This window comes from Ixodes scapularis, unplaced genomic scaffold (assembly GCF_016920785.2).
Source record: "Ixodes scapularis isolate PalLabHiFi unplaced genomic scaffold, ASM1692078v2 PGA_scaffold4__175_contigs__length_147842914, whole genome shotgun sequence".
Taxonomy (NCBI): Eukaryota; Metazoa; Arthropoda; class Arachnida; order Ixodida; family Ixodidae; genus Ixodes; species Ixodes scapularis.
This window is the reverse complement of record NW_024609879.1, coordinates 31521236-31541359: the sequence shown is the minus strand read 5'-3', so window position 1 is coordinate 31541359 and position 20124 is coordinate 31521236. Positions and strand designations below refer to the sequence as shown.

At 46.0% G+C, this 20124-nt stretch overlaps 2 protein-coding genes across 2 annotated transcripts in view; both read left to right on the top strand.

Annotated features, from left to right (window-relative positions):
• The first annotated feature begins 706 nt into the window (after positions 1-706).
• LOC121837735 (uncharacterized protein K02A2.6-like) lies at positions 707-5344 on the top strand. The gene is made up of 3 exons (XM_042293530.1): positions 707-1280; positions 1328-2140; positions 5169-5344. Exons 1-3 carry the CDS (start codon positions 707-709, stop codon positions 5342-5344), a joined length of 1563 nt encoding a protein of 520 aa, XP_042149464.1.
• A 25-nt stretch (positions 5345-5369) lies between these two features.
• The window catches only part of LOC121837734 (carnitine O-acetyltransferase-like), a 37499-nt gene continuing 22744 nt past the window's right edge, over positions 5370-20124 (top strand). Inside the window, exons 1-5 of the mRNA XM_042293529.1 lie at positions 5370-5685; positions 7604-7776; positions 11728-11828; positions 18617-18739; positions 19887-20009. Of these exons, the coding sequence (XP_042149463.1) occupies positions 5370-5685; positions 7604-7776; positions 11728-11828; positions 18617-18739; positions 19887-20009 (836 nt within the window). The remainder of the gene's footprint in view (positions 5686-7603; positions 7777-11727; positions 11829-18616; positions 18740-19886; positions 20010-20124) is intronic.

The following is a 20124-nucleotide window of genomic DNA, read 5'->3' as shown; positions in this document are numbered from 1 at the left end:
TTCGCTTTGATTACTCTAACTTGTTTTTTAATTCCTTTTAATTCACTTTAATTCATCTTAATTGACATTGATTCCTCTTAATTCACTTCGATCCCTCTTAATTCGCTTTGTCATCCTTTTTAATTGCATTGCCTCCTATTCCCCTCAGGGGTCACGTAAAGGTTTTGGTACCATCCGTGTCGCCGACATGTTTTTTCTTAAGAACTTTGAAAGTTGACTGATCGATGAGACATATAAAACTTTCGTCTTAATATTACCAACATTTTTGGTGTATTAACTTATTAATTTATGATTGGACGCGTTATGCCGCCCAGGCGGTTTAAAACTCAGTCACTATCGGAACATAGATCAATTTACATGATGGACTTTATGTCATGTATTGATAAACACGCTACCCTGTGGTCAGCAACATGACGTCATCGCCCTGATAGCGGCGACTACGTAAAGACAGTACGTAACGAATAAATCTTCTTCTTGTTCGATTCGCTCCGACATGAGTCTGCTCTCTGTATCTCGGCCACGATAGAACAACTGGCAACGAAGATGGTATTTCACGGAGGCATCGGCATCCGCGGCAGCTCGGCCCAACGGCCAGTCAAATAGCAACGCAGCATCGCGGAAGCGAGGAGCAAGCGTGACGGAAACGACGGAGGACGGAGAGGGCAAGATGAACGGAACAGATAAGTGCACTATTTCGACCGACATTATGTCAACGCCTCATCCTCAGCAACGCCTAGGAGGCATGGCTGAGTTCAACCCAAGGAGCGACAACATTAGGTCGTACTTCGAGAGGCTTGGAAATTCTGTTGACATAAACGAAGTACCCGCGGCGAAAAAGCTGAAGTTGTTCTTGAACGTGGTGGGTGGTCAGGCTTACGAGGAGCTCAAGAAAATTCTAGTTCCACAGAAGCCCACCGACAAAACTTTCGAGCAAGTGCGGGAGTTGCCAGAAGACCACTTCAGTCCGGAGTATTCCGTAATTGCCGAACGCTGCAAATTCAACAGGGGAATGCAACAAGAAGGTGAAAGCGTGAAGGATTTTATGACAGAATTGAAGCACCTAGCACGGAACTGTGAATTCAAGGAATTTCTGAATGAAGCTTTGAGAGACCGCCTGGTAGCAGGCTTACGCGATGAAGAGACCCAGAGAATATCGTTTGCTACGGAGGGTCTGACTTTTGAAGGCGCATCTGAAATACCTATTGAAAAGGAACTCGCATCACAGCAAACCAGCGAGCTGCTTAAAGTAGAAGCGAGACCAACCGAAGTTAACGTTATCAGCGGCAGCACATGCGGAAAACGCACGCGTCACGATCAAAGAACAAAGAAAAAGAAAACAAGCGGGAAACGCACACGTCACGATTAAAGAAGGAAGGCGCATCAAAGACGAATCGTGGTTGTTATCGCTGTGGGAAAGGACACGCGCCTGACCGATGCTGGTATCGAAATACGAAATGCCGTGCGTGCGCAAAGACAGCACATTTGGAAGCAATGTGCCAAGAGAAGAACCGGCGTCCGATAAACTATGTTGATACGTCAGACGATGACTCCGAAACATCGCAAGTTTATCACGTCGTGCTTTGTGCAGCAAGCGACAAGCGTGGGTACAAGGTTCCCGTAAACATTGAAGGGAAGCCGATCTCTATGTTGCTGGACACGGGCGCAGAAGTTACGCTGATTCCTGAAAGCGTCTACGAGGCGAACTTCGCGGAAGTCGCATGCAAACCAACAAAGGTTTCCTTGAGAACATACACTGGAGAACCCTTGAAGGTAAAAAGACATGTCAACGTAGAGCACAACGGACGCAGCGCAACGCTTCCTCTTTTCGTGGTAGAAGATAACCAAAGAACTCTATCCGCACTACTAGGTCGCGACTGGTTAGAAGAGTTGCAACTTGATTGGAAGGCCGTCTGTGCGAAAACAGAGGAAGACAAAGTCAAGTCTTTAGAGGAGAAGTTTCCAGAAGTCTTCCGTAGCACACCTCGAGTTGTGTCCAACTACGAGGCAAAGGTCGTCCTAAAAGCGAACAGCACACCAGTGTACTGCAAAGCGAGGCCTATATCATTCGCCACCAAAGAAGCCGTTGCGGCAGAGCTAAGCAGGTTAAAAAACGACGGCATCGTGAAACGAGTGACCCGCAGTGACTGGGCGACTTCTGTAGTCGTCGTTCCCAAGCGCGGCGGAGGAATGAGGCTCTGCGGAGACTATGAGGTGACCATAAACCAAGTACTAAAGACTGACTGCTACCCGGTACCGCTGCCGGAAGACCTCTACCCCATGCTTGCTGGTGGCAAGGTCTTTTGCGTCTTGGACTTGTCCTCCGCTTTCCAGTAGGTGCCACTAAGTGCAGAAGCCGAGCCCCTGCTCACGATTAACACGCACTTGGGACTCTTTGAATATCAGAGACTTCCGTTTGGAATCTCCAGTGCACCCGCAATCTTCCAGGCGCTGATGGACAAGGTCCTAGAAGGCATCTCTAACGTAGGATGCTACATAGACGACGTATTCGTCACCAGTGTTGCCAATTTAGCGGTTTTCCCGCTAAACTTAGCAGTTTTTGCTTCGGTTTAGCGGGATAAATTATTGTTTTGCGGGCGGCGGGATTTTTAGCCGGTTTTATGTAATCTTGGAGGTTTTTTAGAGATATAGAAGCTTTATATCGATTTACTGTGGACTATGCGTCTTTCATATCCATAATAATAAGCCACACTTGGCCACAGTCGTCTTCGCTGACTCTCAGTAATGTTCTGGTTTGTGAGAGTAACGCCTGTGACGTCATCAAAACACTAAGACGTCGAACATCGATCATGCCTCCCCGTTTTGTGCGCGAACGTCTGAACAGCATGAATGTTTCAATTTTCCTTTGACGTTTTTGTCACTGTTTCGTGAAATGGGCTCGGTGAAGTACGCTCAAAAATTTAGAAAAGACTGGCTATAAGACCCCTACCTTAAAGACTGGCTACTGGAGGTTCCTGGTGATAGCAGACGAGCCAGGTGCCGCTATTTCAAAACGGAACTGTCTGCGAAGAATGTGGATTTGGTCATGCACGCTGCAACGAAGAAGCATGTTTCGGCCACTGCGCCTTTCTCCTCTGGTAGCAGACGACTCTACAAGTTGAACGGGTCTAACTAGTCACTCACTGCTGAAGGGTCCCTTGCCATGTTCGTATGCGCTCACTCTGCAATTTTGGCTTCGGATCACCTGGGTGAACTGTGGCGTGGCGTGACAGATTTGTAGCCAAAACAAAAGGAAAGCTTCCTTGCAGATATCATTGATATGATCTACATTGTTATTATACCTTTGTCAAAAACTAGAGCAAAAAAAAAAAGTTGAAAAAGCCGTTTTTCGTTGTGTTTTGGATTTAGCGGTTTTTTAGCGGTTTTCGGGATTCCGACAGCGGGTTTTCAATTTTTTAGTTGGAAACACTGATCGTCACGGGCAGTAGCAAGTAAGACTGCTACAACACAGTCACAAACGTTTTGCGACGGCTAAAAGACTATAACATCACGCTCAAGCAAGAAAAATGTGAATTCTTTCGCGACTCACTTGTTTACTTGGGTCACAAGGTTTCGGCCAAAGGCATCTACCCGACATCGACAAATATCAAGCCAATCCGAGACGCACCCGAGCCAACAAACATCACAGAACTGAGAGCCTATCTGGGACTTCTGAACTTCTAAGCCAAGTTCTTAAAAAATTTTGCAACGGTGGTCGAGCCCCTTTACTCACTGTTGAAGGAAAAGCAAAAATGGCACTGGTCAAAACAGTGCAGGAAAGCTTTCGAAGCCACGAAAGACATGGTCGTCAACAGCGATGCGCTCACATTCTTTGACGCGACCAAGCCCATCGGTCTCAGCTGTGATTCATCTGCGTACCATCTGGGAGCTGTGATTTTTTCATGAAATGCAGCACGGAAGTGAAAGGCCTATAGCGTTTACCTCGCGCACTCTCACAAACAGTGAACGTAGCTATACGCAAGGAGAGAAGGAAGCGCTTGCTATTATTTTTGGTCTGAAAATATTTTTCCGGTATTTATATAGACCAGTCTGTACACTGATCACCAACCTCTGGTTGGCATTCTAGGACAGGGTAAACCAATTCCAACACAAGCAGCCGCAAGAATTCAAAGATGGGCTGTAACACTTTCCGCATATCAGTACAAGATCAAGTTCCGGAACGGCCACAACATGCAAGTTGCGGATGCGTTATCACGGCTGCCACTAGCGGCGAAAGACAAGGATGACGATCCAGAATGTCTAGCTGTTTTCGACGCAATGCCGCTCACCGCCCAACAAGTGGCGTGAGAAACAAAGCGTGGTTTGGTCCTCACGGCAGTTATCAACTACACGCCCTCGGGGTGGCCAAGAAAGTATCCCGAAGAAATGCAAGCCTTCTTTGTGCGTAGGAACGAGCTGTCAGTGGAAGGAGGATGTTTGACTTGGGGACATAGGGTCGTCATTCCCAAGACCTTGCAAGCACACGTGCTCACTCTACTACATGAAACCCACCCAGTTATGACTCGGATGAAAATGTTAGCCCGGTCTTACGATTGGTGGCCTCTTCTCGACAAGGAAATGGAAGACACGGTTCGCTTTTGTCTTATTTGCCAAAGCGTCCTCCCAGCGAAAACTCCCGGTTTACTGCAGCCGTGGCCCTATCCGACCAGAATGTGGCAACGCGTTCACGCCGACTACGCAGTCAAAGATGGAGTTAACCTGCTCGTGCTGGTCGACGCTTACTCTAAGTGAATCGGAGTCTTTTGCATGAGTAAAACGACAAGTGCGCAGACAGCCCAGAAATTACACATACTCTTCGCAGCCTACGGCTATCCGGAGGAACTTGTAACTGACAGCGCCCCACAGTTTACCTCGGACGAGTTTCAAAAGTTCCTGCAAAACCGTGGTATCAGGAATACGAGGACACCTCCCTACCACGCTGCATCGAACGGAGCCACTGAAAGACTGGTGCGAACCACGAAGACAGCGCTGCTCAAGCAAGTTTTTTGCGACAACTCAGCAGGAGTGAAGCGCACAACACAAAAGCGCCTTAACGATTTCTTGTTGTCGTACACGTGCATGCCAAACTCAGTGACGGCAAAAACTCCAGCGGAGCTCTTCCTAAAGCGAGTGCCTCGCATAAAGTTCTCTGCTCACGCCATGCTTTGCAGGTGACATGGCAGACCGTCAACAAAGGAGCGCCGACCAACTCAACCAGCAAAGAGGGCCAGCGGAGTTCTTCTGCGTCAATGAGAAGGTTTACGTCAAAACAACGCGATGCGAAGCCGAATCATGGCAGGAGGGAATCGTCGAACAAGTCGTCAGCCCCGCTACGTACCTCGTCTGAGTAAAAGACAACGTGCGATTCACCCATGCTGGCCACTTGCGGAAACGATGGTGTATTGCACCGAGACCACATTTTACACCAAGTCAACACGTTACAGCGATCACGGACAACCGACCCGATGATCAACGCAACCCTTGGAAGAACAGCCAGCCAACAGAGGCCAGTTCTGCAGTTGAAGAGCTGCACGACCGTGCCCTATCACCAGCAACCTTATTTCAAGGCGTTGCAGACTCCGATGGGGCTCAGGAAACCGCTGCAGGAAACGCCGCCACCGCCGGAAGGGTTCAAGGTGAAGCACCGGCACCGCGGCGAAGCAACCGCACCCGGCGACCTCCCGACAAGTACCAAGCCGATGATTACAGAGCGAAGGCCAAGTAGCCTAGATTAATTTGCAAACCTTTGTTTTGTTGAGGAGGGAAGAGTGTCATGTATTGATAAACACGCTACCCAGACGTCAGCAACATGACGTCATCGCCCTGATAGCGGCGACTATATAAAGAGAGTACGTAACGAATAAATCTTCTTGTTGATTCGCTCCGACATGAGTCTGTTCTCTGTATCTCGGCCACGATAGAACACTTTAGCCGCTGCATAATATTTCCGCTTAATTTAGTGGCGACAATGATATCACGTCACTTACGCACAAATTCAGTTTTACGTCCAAGTTTAGCGGGAAAACTGACACGTGGCCAGCCGCAGCCTGTCATTTGTCATACTCCGTGGACATGAAACCACCCGACGGGGCAAGTGAATGGGTCAATGAGTCAATGGTGTGGAGTGGAAAGATATGGGAGGCACAGCTAAGAAGAAACGCCTGGAGGTTGCTAGCGCTAAACCATGAACATTTCACGTAGAACAATCGCAGGGCAATTTGCGATATATTCCTTTTGTGTTGGCTTTGGCAACAAAACGCGAAAGCGGATCGATATATATATCTCCAAATCTTCTGTATTTTCTTGAAATCTTTAAATGAATTCCGCCCCTAATGGTCCTTGCCACCAACACGGTAATTGCAACATGACCCATTACCGAATAAAAGAAGTTAGTTAACAATTTTAATAATTTATTTAACTTATGTGATGTTTATTCGCCTTTCTAATGTCCACCTCCACGGATTATCTACTCTAGAAGACCACATTGGCGCTGCTTTTACGGCATTTTTGAAGAAAAAAAAAAGATTTGTGAAAAAAAAAGCTTCAGTATTTATTTATTTATTAGGATGGTAGCATAGGGTCAGCTTGAACTTAAAGAGGTGACGCAAAAGTTTTTCTGGTTTTGATAAATATATTTTAGAGTTTTTCCATGACAATTATGGTGTATCAAAGGTACATTGCTTTTTTTTCTATATGGAATGGTTTTCGCAGAAAAAAGAATCAAAGGAAGAATTTGGAGGACGTTTAAGCTTCACCTTTAAGATTGGAACGAGCTGGGCAAAACCATAGCCTCCAATATACTCACAAATCCTGGTGCTCACAGTGCTCAAACAATGCTCGGGTTTAATTTTTTAGGCGCATTCAAATATTGGCACTGGGTGGTACTGCGACCCTCCAGCTACGTCATTAAGTTTTGCGCAGGAGAGATTGAAAGTAAACAGTCACTTTTTCTCTACTTTACTATGGGAATACACGACACTCTCCTCAAGGACGTTAGATAGAGCAACTGCCGCGCCATAAAGCGCCCCCGGTAGAGTGGTTTATTTGCCAACACCTCTCTCCCCCACCATTCCTCTTTCGCCACCAGAGCAGGCGAAGGCGACGCCTCGGAACGCGGTGCGGTTGTCGGGGTTGCGGAATTCCAGACGTCACCGCAGCCTCCGTCACGCGTGTTTCCGCAAATATTCGTTGTCGACCTTTTCGATGTGTTATGAGGAAGTGTCTTGTATTTCCCTAGTAAATATTTGATTTCTCCTTAAAATTATTGCACCAGAAAGAAGTGATCTGTGTTATTGCGTGCGAGTGTACTTCGGTACCACTGATGTTAGTAAGCTCATGTATATTGAAACACATTCCAAGCGAAAATCGTTTCAGGGCACCTTTAAAAGCGTTTTGCTGTGACGTCGCCTGCACTCTTTAAATACACTGAAAAAGTGCCCGTACGTGATCAGAGTGCAGTGCTCCTCATGATCAAAGCACCTGACGGTGCAGAATAACGTGGTAGACTTCTCATTTCAAAGCGGAATAGACCCGACAAATCGCAAAGCGGAACCCAAAACGTACAACACAGATTGACACATTCATTCTTCCGATCATTTGGGCGCAGACGCTCAGAATGCGAAGTCTCTGGAAGCGATCAAGCGGGCTGCCCTCGTGGTCTGTATAGACGGCGGGGTGGCAGACGCGGAGCCCTACGAAGTGGCCTGGCCCCGGCAGGTATGCAGGGGTGGCCCGAACGCCGAACATGCAGCCAATCGATGGTGGGACAAGCCGGTTCAGGTGAGTAACATGACGAGTTGTTATCTGCACACACACCTTCTAGAATAAATGCCGGTTGTGCGCAGCAATGCTTGGTAAAATTCATTGGCACGAAGCACTAGAGTGGACACAACTGGCAATAGCACGCAACCAATGGCCATTCGCTATTTTCTGCACCGCGGATGCGCGGGACTGGGAGTGCGCCGTGCAAGGGCAGGGCGGCCACCATGCCTCTCCAGTAGGCGACCACACCGCCACTTGGCCGCATGTTACGCGCGAAGCAGCTGACGCCAAAGCTCCTGCCGATGTTTTAGCCAGAGGTGTCAACGATAGTACCGACATGAGCCTTTCTTTGGCCGACACTCGTTATTCAAGAAGACTGTTCGCTTTAACCGCCCTTTACGGTGGTTTATTTGATGGATAGTTATTTTATTTCTTAGCCCATGCCAGAACTGAAGAGCCATTGCTGTAGGCACATTCCACCATTGCTGTAGGCACATTCCAAACAGAGAACAAACACTTTACACGTCTCAAATATGCAGCACAGAACATATAGTGTTTAGAGACGTATCCAGAATTATCAGTGAATAATTTAACGCTAGGAAAGGTAGGGAAAGATATAAAAACCTTAACGTGAAATGCAAGAAGAACTTGCTTTTTGCTATAAAAATAATTTTCCAGTTAAGGTGCGCACGTACTTTTATAAATTTGCTAGACAGTAAATACGACCACTTCACAAAATTAATGCAGCAGAAAATGCTGCAAACAAAAATTTTTTTTATCTTTTTTTATATACGACTTATTTTTGTGAACCTGAACACAACCCATATAAACAGTCCTTGAGGTTGCTTGTTTCCTTGGGAACCACGCCCACTGACTTCTGTTCTCGGCACCAAGATGACGTTCTTCCAGTGTTTGGGTCACGGGCGTAAGTTCAGTGAACCGGAAGAAAAAAGGACACCGGTGGTGGTGGGGGGCGGGGGAGGGGGGGGGGGGGAGGGGGGAGAGGGGGTGGTTTGGTGGCACAAATGTAGAGATCTGCAGTTGTTTTATAGATTTCCAGGTTCACTCCTGTCACTTGCCTGGCACTGAAAATAAACTACGAAAATACTGATTACAAAAGGAAAAAACGCCGAAGAACCGCCCTCGAATATGAAAAAAAGAAAAAACGGAAAGCAAGGAAGCTACTTATAACTGAGCCCTACTGTCCTCTTGAGACTCTAAGATTGTTGTGAACTTAGGGAAATAGCTTAAATGTAGCGTGCCTCCAGGAATAAATAGAGCAGGACAAAATAAGGAGCGCGAACACAGGTCCGCGGAGCTTGGGTTACACGCTTCTTTTTTTGCAGACTTGTACGTAACGCGTTACAAGTAATTGATTACTTGTAATCAATTACAGTTAAGTGTAATTTTGTAGCGCTTCAATTACATTTGTCAAGCTGTAACGCTCGGAGTAATTCAATTACTTTTTTCTGTAATCAATTACAAAATCAATTACACAATTATCAATTACATTTTTCATCCCACAATTCTTTTTTCTCACAAAAATCAGCATAGTCACTCAGCCATGGAGCAAAAATGATTGCCATTTTTTTAACATCTAAAAAAAATAAAACTAGGATTAGTCGGCAGATCCTTTTTTCTTTTACGCCACGCTCTTCTACAAGCGCGCCACCAGCCTTGGCTGGGGAGTTCCGGATCTCGTTGCAGATTGCTGATAAAGTCGACGGGAAGCGGGAACTCGCTATTGACTTTTTAGTGGGCTTTGTTCCTTAGGTCGACGCGTCAGCTACACGACAAGGTCCGGGTCTGAAAACAAAAAAGGGAACAATAACCAAACAAAATTGTGTACGCAATATTTTACTGTGTATTTGTGTATTTCTGTCATCGCAATAAGAAGTAACGTGAAAGTAACTTGAAAAGTAATCAATTACTTTGCAGTAATTGTTCAATTACTTCTGGGAGGCAGTAATCAGTAACGGTAATCGGTTACTTTTTTGACTGTATTAATTGTAATTGTAATCAGTTACTTTTTTTCAGTAACGTGTACAAGTCTGTTTTTTTGTCCTGCTCTATCATGAAAGCCAAATGACCAATTCAGCAAGGAGAGTGATTATCTTTTGCGAATGTTAAAGCAAATGTAAAAAGGTTTGTGGTCAGTATTTACTTAGAACTCGCGACCTTCTATGAAATGACGAGAACGTTTTGTGGCGAGGTAAATCGCTAACAGTTTTTTGCCCGTTTCGCGTTATATGCCAACCGCCAACGTCATATTCTCACGGAGTTTGAGCTTTCTGCGATACACAGTTTACTTACCCGAGCCGAAAAACATGGTTCTTGCTTCTTGGAAACTCGTTGTATTTCGTCTTTCCTCTCGCAAGGTAAAAACTTTCTCGAAAAAGGTGACAAGGGTTGCGAGCTGTTATTCATGTACTGCTGAAGACAGTTCTTGTGTCCCCAATCGATGTATCAATCATGATGGTTACTGAAGCATTATGGTGAGACATGTGGTGATGATACGAAGATGCACTCTTCTTTCGCCGGTGTGTGGGTAGCAAAAATCGGGTATACAAGAAACGACTTCATAAAGCTGCTCGTCATCAGCGAATTTAGATCGGCTCTCCAAGAAAGGAGGGGTCAAGAAAAAATTGCTCATTTTACAGACCAAAACGGGGACCACACTGGGAGCTGGGGCGCTACTTTCCCAGGATCCAGTGATCTAGTGACTTTAGTGACTCCACTTTACTCACTCAGTATGGTGGAAGCTACTACCATAGCTTCCACTGTACTGAGTTAATATAGAGGAGGCTATGGTAGTACCCGATGCCGCCAGCACCCGCTCACAGAAAAAATACGAAGAAATCGTCGAAAACAAAGTGTCGACATAACACAGGCCGCGCCAAGAGCACGTGCAAAGTTCGAGAAGGCACGGACTGTCTCATGTGACTATCGCCTCCCTCCTGTGAACTACATAACTACAGCTATGGTAGCGTCACGCATGCGTAGAACGCTTAGTAAGATTGGTCAATTAACGTCTAGAATGCTCAAGCTCCGCACGGTGCCTGTCTTCAAATTTTTCATTCACCAGCCACGTAAAGGCCGCCATTAGCGTATACATTTTATACACACTTATACCTCTGTTACACGAGCGCTCTCAACCATCATTAAGCCAGAAATCGTTGGCATCTTCCAACTCTCATTAAGCGCGATTAATTTGTCCGGCGTTATACGGTACATAGGCCTAACAACCCCAACTGTCGATCCCAGTTGAAACCGAAACATAACCAAAACTGATGTCAAATTACCTTAATTTCAAAAGTGACGCAAATGAATTCTTTGCACACTTTTTATTCCTTACAATCGTTTAAAACAAATAAAAATTATTTTGTTCCAGTGTTTAGAGTAACGAAAGGATAATGAAAAGTTTTCTCGCGATTTTAAGCAAGGGAGATTAAGGAAAGTCACATCAGCACCGACACCACGATGGTTGCGCTCGGCGAGCGTGGGCTTCCGAGACGTGCCGTGGTCGTTTTAGCGGCAGCTCTTGCCCCAAATCACACCTCTTTCTAAAATAAATTGTTTTTACGAAGTTTTCTCGCTACTTTTTCCAATCTTTCGCAACAGCAAGTGCTTCCCGGGCTCTGGCCATTGGCGGCAATACGGCAGACGTTGCCATCTCATCAGTTAACTGAGGTACGCCAGCCCAGTCGAACCCAACTATCGTTAGCGGCTTAATGACAGTTGGATCCGTCGTGTAACTCCGACCGGTCGCGTTTGATTTAAGTGTCGCTGGCTTAATCACAGCTAACAGACCCCGTGTAACGAGGGTATTAGATTATTGTTGTCGAACTAGCGAGACTAAATTTAGGAAAGTCTCTATAGTCAGTGCAACTCACGTCGCATAGGAACACTTTGCTCTGTGAAACAAAGCTCAGCAATAGTTTTTACGGTTTTTTTCATTGCTCGATCCAGGTGATTGTCGGGGAAGACGGAGGGTCGGCACTTCTGTACGATCACACAGCCTTCGACGGCACCGCGATGGCTCGAGTCACGAATCACTGCTACGACTACGCGTGAGTGAATTCAACGGAAATTGAGTGTTTTTTTTGTTTCTTTTTTCATTTATGTATGACCTTTCATTGTAACAAATCGCACCTAATCTGAAGCCATCCTTCTAATCAAATATACAATAATTAATTTCAGTTTTTCGCCGATGGAGTAACTACGCGCTCTTGCCAAGCGTGTCGTAATTTCTGGAAACGAATGTTACTATATACGAGACCTGCAATGCTGTTTGGTTTCGCGCAATCTAGCGACTGCAGCAAGAAATATTAGGTATGCTTGGAACTGGCGCTTGCATTGTTCAAACATAATCTATTACTTTGGTGACATCGCTGAGCCTAATGTCCGAAACAAGAAATAATGGGCAAACCAGGAGGACGCGGGAATACAGACGCTTTGAACACGTACCAGATTACAGCCGCCATCGCTGACCATCTCTTGTTTTACCGAGATGCCAAGCCACTGAAGCGGGCTTTGAGGAGCCTCCACAAAGGCCAATGCTGGGTACAAGAATACAGTCGAATCTGAAATTGCAATAACCTGTCCTGCTCTGTAATGATGAAGCAAGGTTATCGAAACAACAGGAAACAAAAACTGAAGGTCGGTTATGGTGGCGCCCAGTGTCGCAGTATCTCGGTGAGACGAGAGAAGGCCAGCAATGGCGGGTGTAATCTGGCGTTTGTTTAAAAGAGCATATACTGAGACAGCAATGTGGCGGAGCGCTAACTGCGTTTCATTTGTTTTTCTTACCACGGTACGCGTACATAAGATTTACGGCGGCGGGGACGCTGTGGTTTGAACTTCCATTACTGCCCCATTTTTTCAGTAGAATGGGCTGAACTCGGACTAAAGGGGAAACCCAAAATAGACCTTCCCAAACAATCGCCTCCTCCGCGCGTCCGTCTGCTGAGCTGTGGAAAGCATTCTGAACATGCGCTGTTAATTCGTTGTGCGGTATACCAGACGCTGGGCATGCGTGGACAGGTCAGTGACTTAGCATTTTTCGCGCGGGTGTTGAGCGCTAGAAAGGCCTATTTGCTTACTTGAATCTACCCTTACTAGAACCACTCAGTTGGGAAACAGCTGAAGAGACTACTCTGAAAAAGTGGCAGCGATCCGTTCTCGCGAACCGAGCTAATGGCGATCACAAAGCCGCAAGGGGATGGCATGACGTCACGAGCCTAGCCTCCGCCGGGCAACTTCTTCTGGAGCCGCCTCTCCCCCTACCCTCCTCACATTAAATCCGGAAGCGGTATGCATCTCGGGACGAGTCGGCTACGCCACGTAACTTTTTCTTGTAGGTTCTAGTAGAGGCGCTATTATAGTGAGCTGTAGTATGTTCAATTTACGGAGTAGGCAGTGAGCGCGGAGGCGATGGGTGTCGTACTTGTAGTGCCCGCTTGTCTTTCTTTTGCCTTGTATTTACGGAATAGGCAGTGAGTGCGGAGGCGGTAGGTGTCGGATTTGTAGCGTCTGCTTGTCTTTTGCCTTGTATTTACGGAGTAGGCAGTGAGGCGCGGGGGCGGTGGGTGTCGGATTTGTAGCGTCTGCTTGTCTTTTGCCTTGTATTTACGGAGTAGGCAATGAGTGCTGAGGCGGTGGGTGATGTATTTGTAGCGTCTGCTTGTTGTTCTTTTGCCTTGTAATTCTCGACCGCTACGAATGGTGCATGAACTATGGAATTTCAGACCTAAACCACTTCTTCGCGGTTCACATACGTCGTTGGTGAACCTCTAGGAGGCTTCGTGATGTAGGTCGAGCGGCTCGCTCGAAGCAGCGTCTCAGCAGAGACTGTCTCAAAAAAGCGCTGTCTAAGGTAACGCTCAATCTTAAATCGAGTCTTACGCGCTCGTGCGCTCCAACCTTGACAGTGCTTTTTTTTAAGTCTGTCTCAGCTGAGACGCCGCATTTGGGCAAGCCGATTTTCGGCAGCGGTCCATCCGTGCGTTTTAGTACTCTCTCCCAAACTGCTCAAAAAAAAAATATATATATATATACATATATATAGTTTTTTGTTTGTTTGTTTGTTTGTTTTTTTGCGAAAACGCACAAGAGCAGACGTTGTCATCGCGATGTCTTCGGCAACGAAAAAGGATTTAGCGATGCGAGGCGTCCGCCCGAAAATTCGGAAGATCCAACACAGAAATGAAAACGAATCATTGTGAACCTATGCCTCTCCTGCTGTGCTCGTGGGATATCAACTTACCTTGCTGAGGCAGCTCCATTTTGTCACCGCGAGTAAAGACTAGCTCCAGTCGTCTCGAAGTGACTTAATTCACGTGTTTTATTTACACTAGAATCATCGATAATTAAAACAATATATAACACTTACCTACCGCATAGCAATAGATTTACAATACAAGATTGACTTATAAAATAGTTACGGTACGCCTTTCAGACGGAAAAAAATAATTACAAGGTTGACAGAAGACATGGCAATCTTTTTAATATGGCTTATATATATATGGCTAGTGGCCTTTGAACTGTGCGAGTTCGGCGTGCCTTCGCCTCACTTTCTGTTGGTGTGGTTCATCTGTGGACACCGTGCTTATGCTTGGCTATCTGATGTCCAGGTACTTCTGTGCAACAGACCGCATATAGGCGTGGTTCTCCATAGGTTCATTCTCTAGCTTGTGGTCATTTAGTGAACGAAAGATGTCTTTACCAATGAAGCGTTTCATCAGCAAAAGGTGACCGCACTTACCGAGGAAACAAAACACCAGTGGGCGATTTCTTCAACCGCTCGGACCGATTACTCTAATTTCGTACACCACACAATCTCATCGCGGTTAGGAGACACCAGCACGATTCGTCCACACAATTAAGCGCGACCGCCGCGATCGCAAACACTTTGCAAGGTGACTCTTTGATAGAGACTACGCCTTTGATGTCGTTCTCCGTCGTCAGAACTGTTGCTCAAGCGCTGCTCTGCGTTATCACGCGGATTTCACGCTACGATGGTTCGCGGACTCCGCATCTCGACGATCTCGGGCATCGCCGCGTCGCTCCTCGGTCGGCTCCGTCCGTCATGCTTAAAGTTTAACGCCGAAACATCAGGGGTACGAGAATAGATGCAGACAGGACCACTCGCCATCTTAATTCCGCCCGTCAGTTACGGCGGCTCCGTAACTCGTAAATCCCACCGAACGAGGTAGAATGTTATAGTACACCGCCAACCGGCGCACTTCCGGGCCGACTTTTTTTATGACTAGGCTTCAAAACAATCACGTGATGCCATCCTCCTGGAACGCCGCCATCTCTCCCGAGGGGGCCACTTAAGGAACTTCACGTGACTTCTATTTTGGCTTCAATCGGCCATTTCGGTGCCGAAACAGATACGGTGAAAAGGAATTCAGAGGTGCCACCCTCGTTTTCCAAGCGGACGCGCCGCGAATTACTACCGAAGTTAAGATGCGCCTAGGTTGGGACTCGCTACCTGAAATCACCGCTAAGGCATGTTTGTATGAAAACAATGATAATTGTGCTGCAAAACCTTGCAAAATAGAGATTCTAAAGAACAACACGCGCCCCTCATTTTGTACTAAACTCCAATAAAAGTTACTAAAAAATAGTTTTTTTTGTTGGTTTTTATGCAAAAACATGATTTCTAAAAACTCAAGGTGACCACAGTACAGACTAATGATAAAGAGTGGCGCTGTTGTCGTATTTAGCTCGGTCTCGGTGGACGCCAGCGGCCCAGGTTTCAACGGTGAGTTTTCCAACTGAGGGTTCTAGTAACGTTGGTTGAATCGTAAGCCGGTGACGTTAATAAGGGCGTCAAAACGCTACGTACTAGCGCCCGTCGTCTTTCGATGTGCACAGTGTGACCGGCTGAACCAACCAAACGCAGGTCAGGCGCCGTGACATTGCATTTTTGTTTCGTAGGTTTGTGGTTGTGTGTCTTCTTTCGACTGCGCTTTGACGTTTTATGAAAAGAAATAAAAGTAGTGAACATTTAATGGGCTCAAGGGCTACATTTATCGCGTGACCGGTGGCCGCAACTGAAACTAATATCAAAGCCGGAAAAATGATGAAACCCATGATACTGCCTCAATTACAGCGAAGCTTTATTTGACTAGGGTTCCATGCATTTTCGGGAACCGTGTGAAAAAAACAAAATTGCATGTACAAGGGTTCATTTTATGGAAATTCATATACGCCCCGTAACCTCGATATGCTTTTTGATAGGGAACGACGTCAAAACGTGTGATAAGGAGGATACATCAGAGAACAATGGGTATTTTCCCACTCGAGTCGGGTGACGTAACTGCATTACATATATAAAAGCAGGAGATTTTATATAAGGCAAGCACTATATATATATATATATCTAAACTTAAATTTAGTAAAAAAAAATCTCACCAAAGTTGTAATGGAACCCATTAGTGTGTATCATAGTGATCAAAAAGCAATCATCACTACCGCTTGAAAATGGTGTATATATACTGTATATAAACATTTGGGGAAGTGCTTTTGTGTGTCTCATGATGAAACATTTGTGGTTGTGCTCTGCAGCTTCAGTGGCCAATCACCTTGACAGAGTGGAATTGCTCACCATTTTTAGTCAGCTTAAGATTCTCTTTCGAAACTGCCACCTCCGCCTTATAGTGTAATCACAAGACCAAAAACGTTACTAGCGAGCGTATACATTTAGTCCCACGAAAATCCCATGGCCTTAGCCCCCCCTGCTTTTGCACAGCTCGAGCGGCTGGACACGCGCGGCGTCGGGGTTTTCCACTTTGAATAGACCGATCCCACCAAGCGTTCCACGCATGCGTGACGCCGCCATAACAGTAGTTCCTAGGAGGCAGACGCCAGTTCACGAGATAGTTAATGCCACCTCGTGCTCTGCTCGCGCAGACCTCCAGCAAGGTTGTCGCGCGTGCAGAAAGACTACAGCTCCCACGATGCATGTCGGCAGTGGTGGCGTACTCAAACTAGCTGGTGAGATCGGTCTATTGGTTGGGGTTACTGCCACCATCTATCGTCATGGAAACCACCCGAAACTGCGTACACAGCCGTCCCTGCTGTCTTGGCGAATTCGGTGTGTCCGTGCGTTGTCTGCACCTCACCGCTACGACGCAGCGATGCTCGTTTGTTTCTCGGCACCGCCTTTCGCCGCCGCTTGGGGAGGATTCGACGCTATAGACCAGTGTACAAAATCCGAGCACCCAGCAAAAAAAAAAGAGAAATATTATCACACGCAGGCTCTTGTGAAAAGAGGGGCTGCGCATAAAACAATATTTTTTGCTTTCTACAACACTCTTGGCATCAGTGTTGTGTTTGGAGTGACATGAGTATGAATTTATGACGTTCTTACACCATGATATGCGCGAAGGTTTCCAAAACCACTCGGCAGAAACACTTAAGACTGTTTACATGTAGGAATGCGAAAGCATTCCTACAAGCAGCTCGTCACGTTTTTCTTTTTCACACGTCGCCGGCGGTGACACCACACTCCCCCACTGCGCAGGCACGGCGCACCCGCCGGCTCCGTGGCTTCCGTGACGATGCATCTGCGTTGCTGTGCTTTTCTTTGTGTTTTATTTCTGAGGCGCGTCCGCTTTGACCTTGAGCGCCCGGCCGGCTTCCGTGGCGAACCATCTGATATGATGCTTCGCAGCCAATGCGAATTCCGCTTGTAGGTGCCGTTTGTCTGTTACAGGTGGTTACAGACAACGCCGAATTCGCTCCATGGGACAGTTATTGCTTTCGCATTAAAAACTGAGCCTTGCAAAATGCGCAGCCCCTCTATCGTGCCATGGCGTTAACATAAACAAAGAGGGTGGCGCCGATGGAAAAAAAAGGAGACACTGGCATATATAATTCCAGTGCTGTGTACACAGCACGACACCTTTTTAATGGCGAATAATTAGTGCACTTTGCCACTTCGAATAAAAATACCACAATCACACGTAGCAGCTAGCGGGGAAGTAATCATGAGGAACACTCACAAAATCCGCCGATATCCTGTTCACAGTAACAGTTTCGCACAGTGATTGCGCTACATTGTTAGCCGCGTACCAGTGAAGACTCGAGTACCTGAGTACCAACCAAGACAGCCGTCTTGGCTGTATTCGCGAACCCGGTGTCTCGGTGCGCTAGGGGTTACTTTTCCTCGCGCGCACGACAGCGCGAGGTGCATGCGTTCTCATACCTTGGCCGTACACACCGCTAGGGGAGTTTCTGGTGGCTTGCGTTCAATGTCTAATGCACATGAACAGAGTGGTGTCTATTCTCCGGTTGCTTAGTAAAGTAACTAATTGCTTATAGTCTCTTGGACCGCCGCTCGTCTCTTATGTTTACCCTTTCAACAAACAATCTGTAACTATTGGCCGCTTAAGGGGCTTGACATTCATGTTGTTGCGTATAGCTGGACGGCCAACATTTTTATGAAATCTAGGAAGCATGACTACGGACTGTTATGTTTTTACTGAGAAAACAAAGGCAGGAAGGGGAAGTCAAGGCGATTGGTCCTGGCAGCATTTAATGTTTTGTTTTTAGCATGGCAAAACATGAAACTATCGGACGACGTTTAAGGATAATATAGCTCTTTTTATTTACGGAATTGTTCGCCTCTTTACGAATTTGTGAAAACGTAAGGCTTGCTTAAGGCATTTGGATCGACAAATATATAGTAGAATATAATAAACGAACAAAGTCTCTTCTTCCTAAGAAAGCTGAAAAGGTTCAGCATTCAGTCATTTTTATACATTTTTAGAAATAAACACGTATGCAGTCATCACTATTTGCATATTTGCTACACGTCTTTCGTTAGCAAAAGTTGTGGATACTGCAGGAAGAAATCAGGAAGCTTTGAAGCATCTGAAGACAACGGGGAAGCTGCTCCCCAAAAGCTGGAATTTGTTCTTGGAACCGATACCTTAGACGATATAGAGAAGGCAAAATCATCCCAAGCAAGGTCAGTAGAGAAGCTGCAAAGTCAACCAAAGGTCAGGATGCTGAATGCATGCTATTCATGGATGCTGCCGTTTTTGACCTGCCGGAGACCACTAGGAACACACGCTGGGACTGCCACGCTATTATAGCCACAGTTGCCCTTTCAGCATTTTGATTTTTCTTTGGCAGTTAGAGAGTTAGTCATTGCTATCGCCCATCTCAACAAAACATTGGGGAATTAACACGAACTATCGTAAGTCAATATCACTGAACATCATCCAACGGACACATAGTGTGGCGCCGTTTTTTTACGCTGTTAAACGAACTGAAAAAATCGGCGCCTGCACATGGAGAACTCAAAGTTTCACCAAATAACTATTTATGAAGTGGATCTTACCTTATGAAGTTTAAAGGCGTAGTTATTTTTTTTAGCAGAAATAAATTAATATATCTTGTGATTTGACAGGCAAATTAATATAGCTTGTGTCGCCTTTTCTTCATAGGCGCAGCGAGCAGACGACGCACTTTGTTTTCTGCTACCTGTGGCTATCGGGAAGTGGCGCCATAAGTTACGTTCATCTAAGGTCCTATCTATCTCTAATTAAGTTGTCTAACAACACGTCTTTGGTTCACTTTGGCAAATTGGTTATCTTACCTTCTAAAAAAAATATATGCCTTAACTTTTTGCAAGATTAAATCCACCAGCCAGGTGCACATTTGGTGAAAGTTTGAGCTTTATATATGCGGGCGCCGATCTTTCCAGTTTGTTTTACAGTTTAAAAAAACGCTAAACGTTCTGTAGTATAACTTCGAACAATATGACGGGAGTTCTACCTGTGGAACTTTGATCTTTCGGCCGCAACATTTTGAGGAAAATTATTTTTTCGAGCCAGATTTGTCACGAGCATACGGCAGTCCGAAAGAAGTTGGTAGTTATACGGTGAGGTACCAAGGGAATAAAATTTGCTTTATGTGAAGATGTATTTAAATTTTCTACATCCCTTGGGCCTTATTTGACCTTCTTTATGTTTGAATGCACTAGAGCAAAATTGTGTTTCAGCATCAGTTCGCAGAAAGGGTTTCTCGGAAAGAGAAAACGATAGGGCAATTGAAATGCAGTGACAGATTTAGGATGCTATAATTTTTAATCGTGTTACTTAACACTACAGATATACCGGCGACACTGAGAGGCTCATCTATCAATTTTCTAACTATGGAAAAAAGTTCATTCAGTCGTCCAACATGAGTCCGGACGGCTACGTGCACATGGCCATGCAACTGGCGGCCTTCAGGTAAGAAAATATTGCTGGAGCGCATAACGCGCTTTGCTTGAAATGAGGTTTTAAGTTAGTGGGTTATCTTGTGTAGTTTTGTAGTTTATTTGCCTGTCAGGGAAGGAGAAGCGTC

Coding starts and splice junctions, on each gene's coding strand:
- LOC121837735 (XM_042293530.1), top strand. CDS start 707: ATGTCAACGCCTCATCCTCAGCAACGCCTAGGAGGCATGGCTGAGTTC. Junction 1,281..1,327: donor AACCGAAGTTAACGTTATCA/GCGGCAGCACAT, acceptor CAAAGAACAAAG/AAAAAGAAAACAAGCGGGAA. Junction 2,141..5,168: donor CGTGAAACGAGTGACCCGCA/GTGACTGGGCGA, acceptor CATGCTTTGCAG/GTGACATGGCAGACCGTCAA.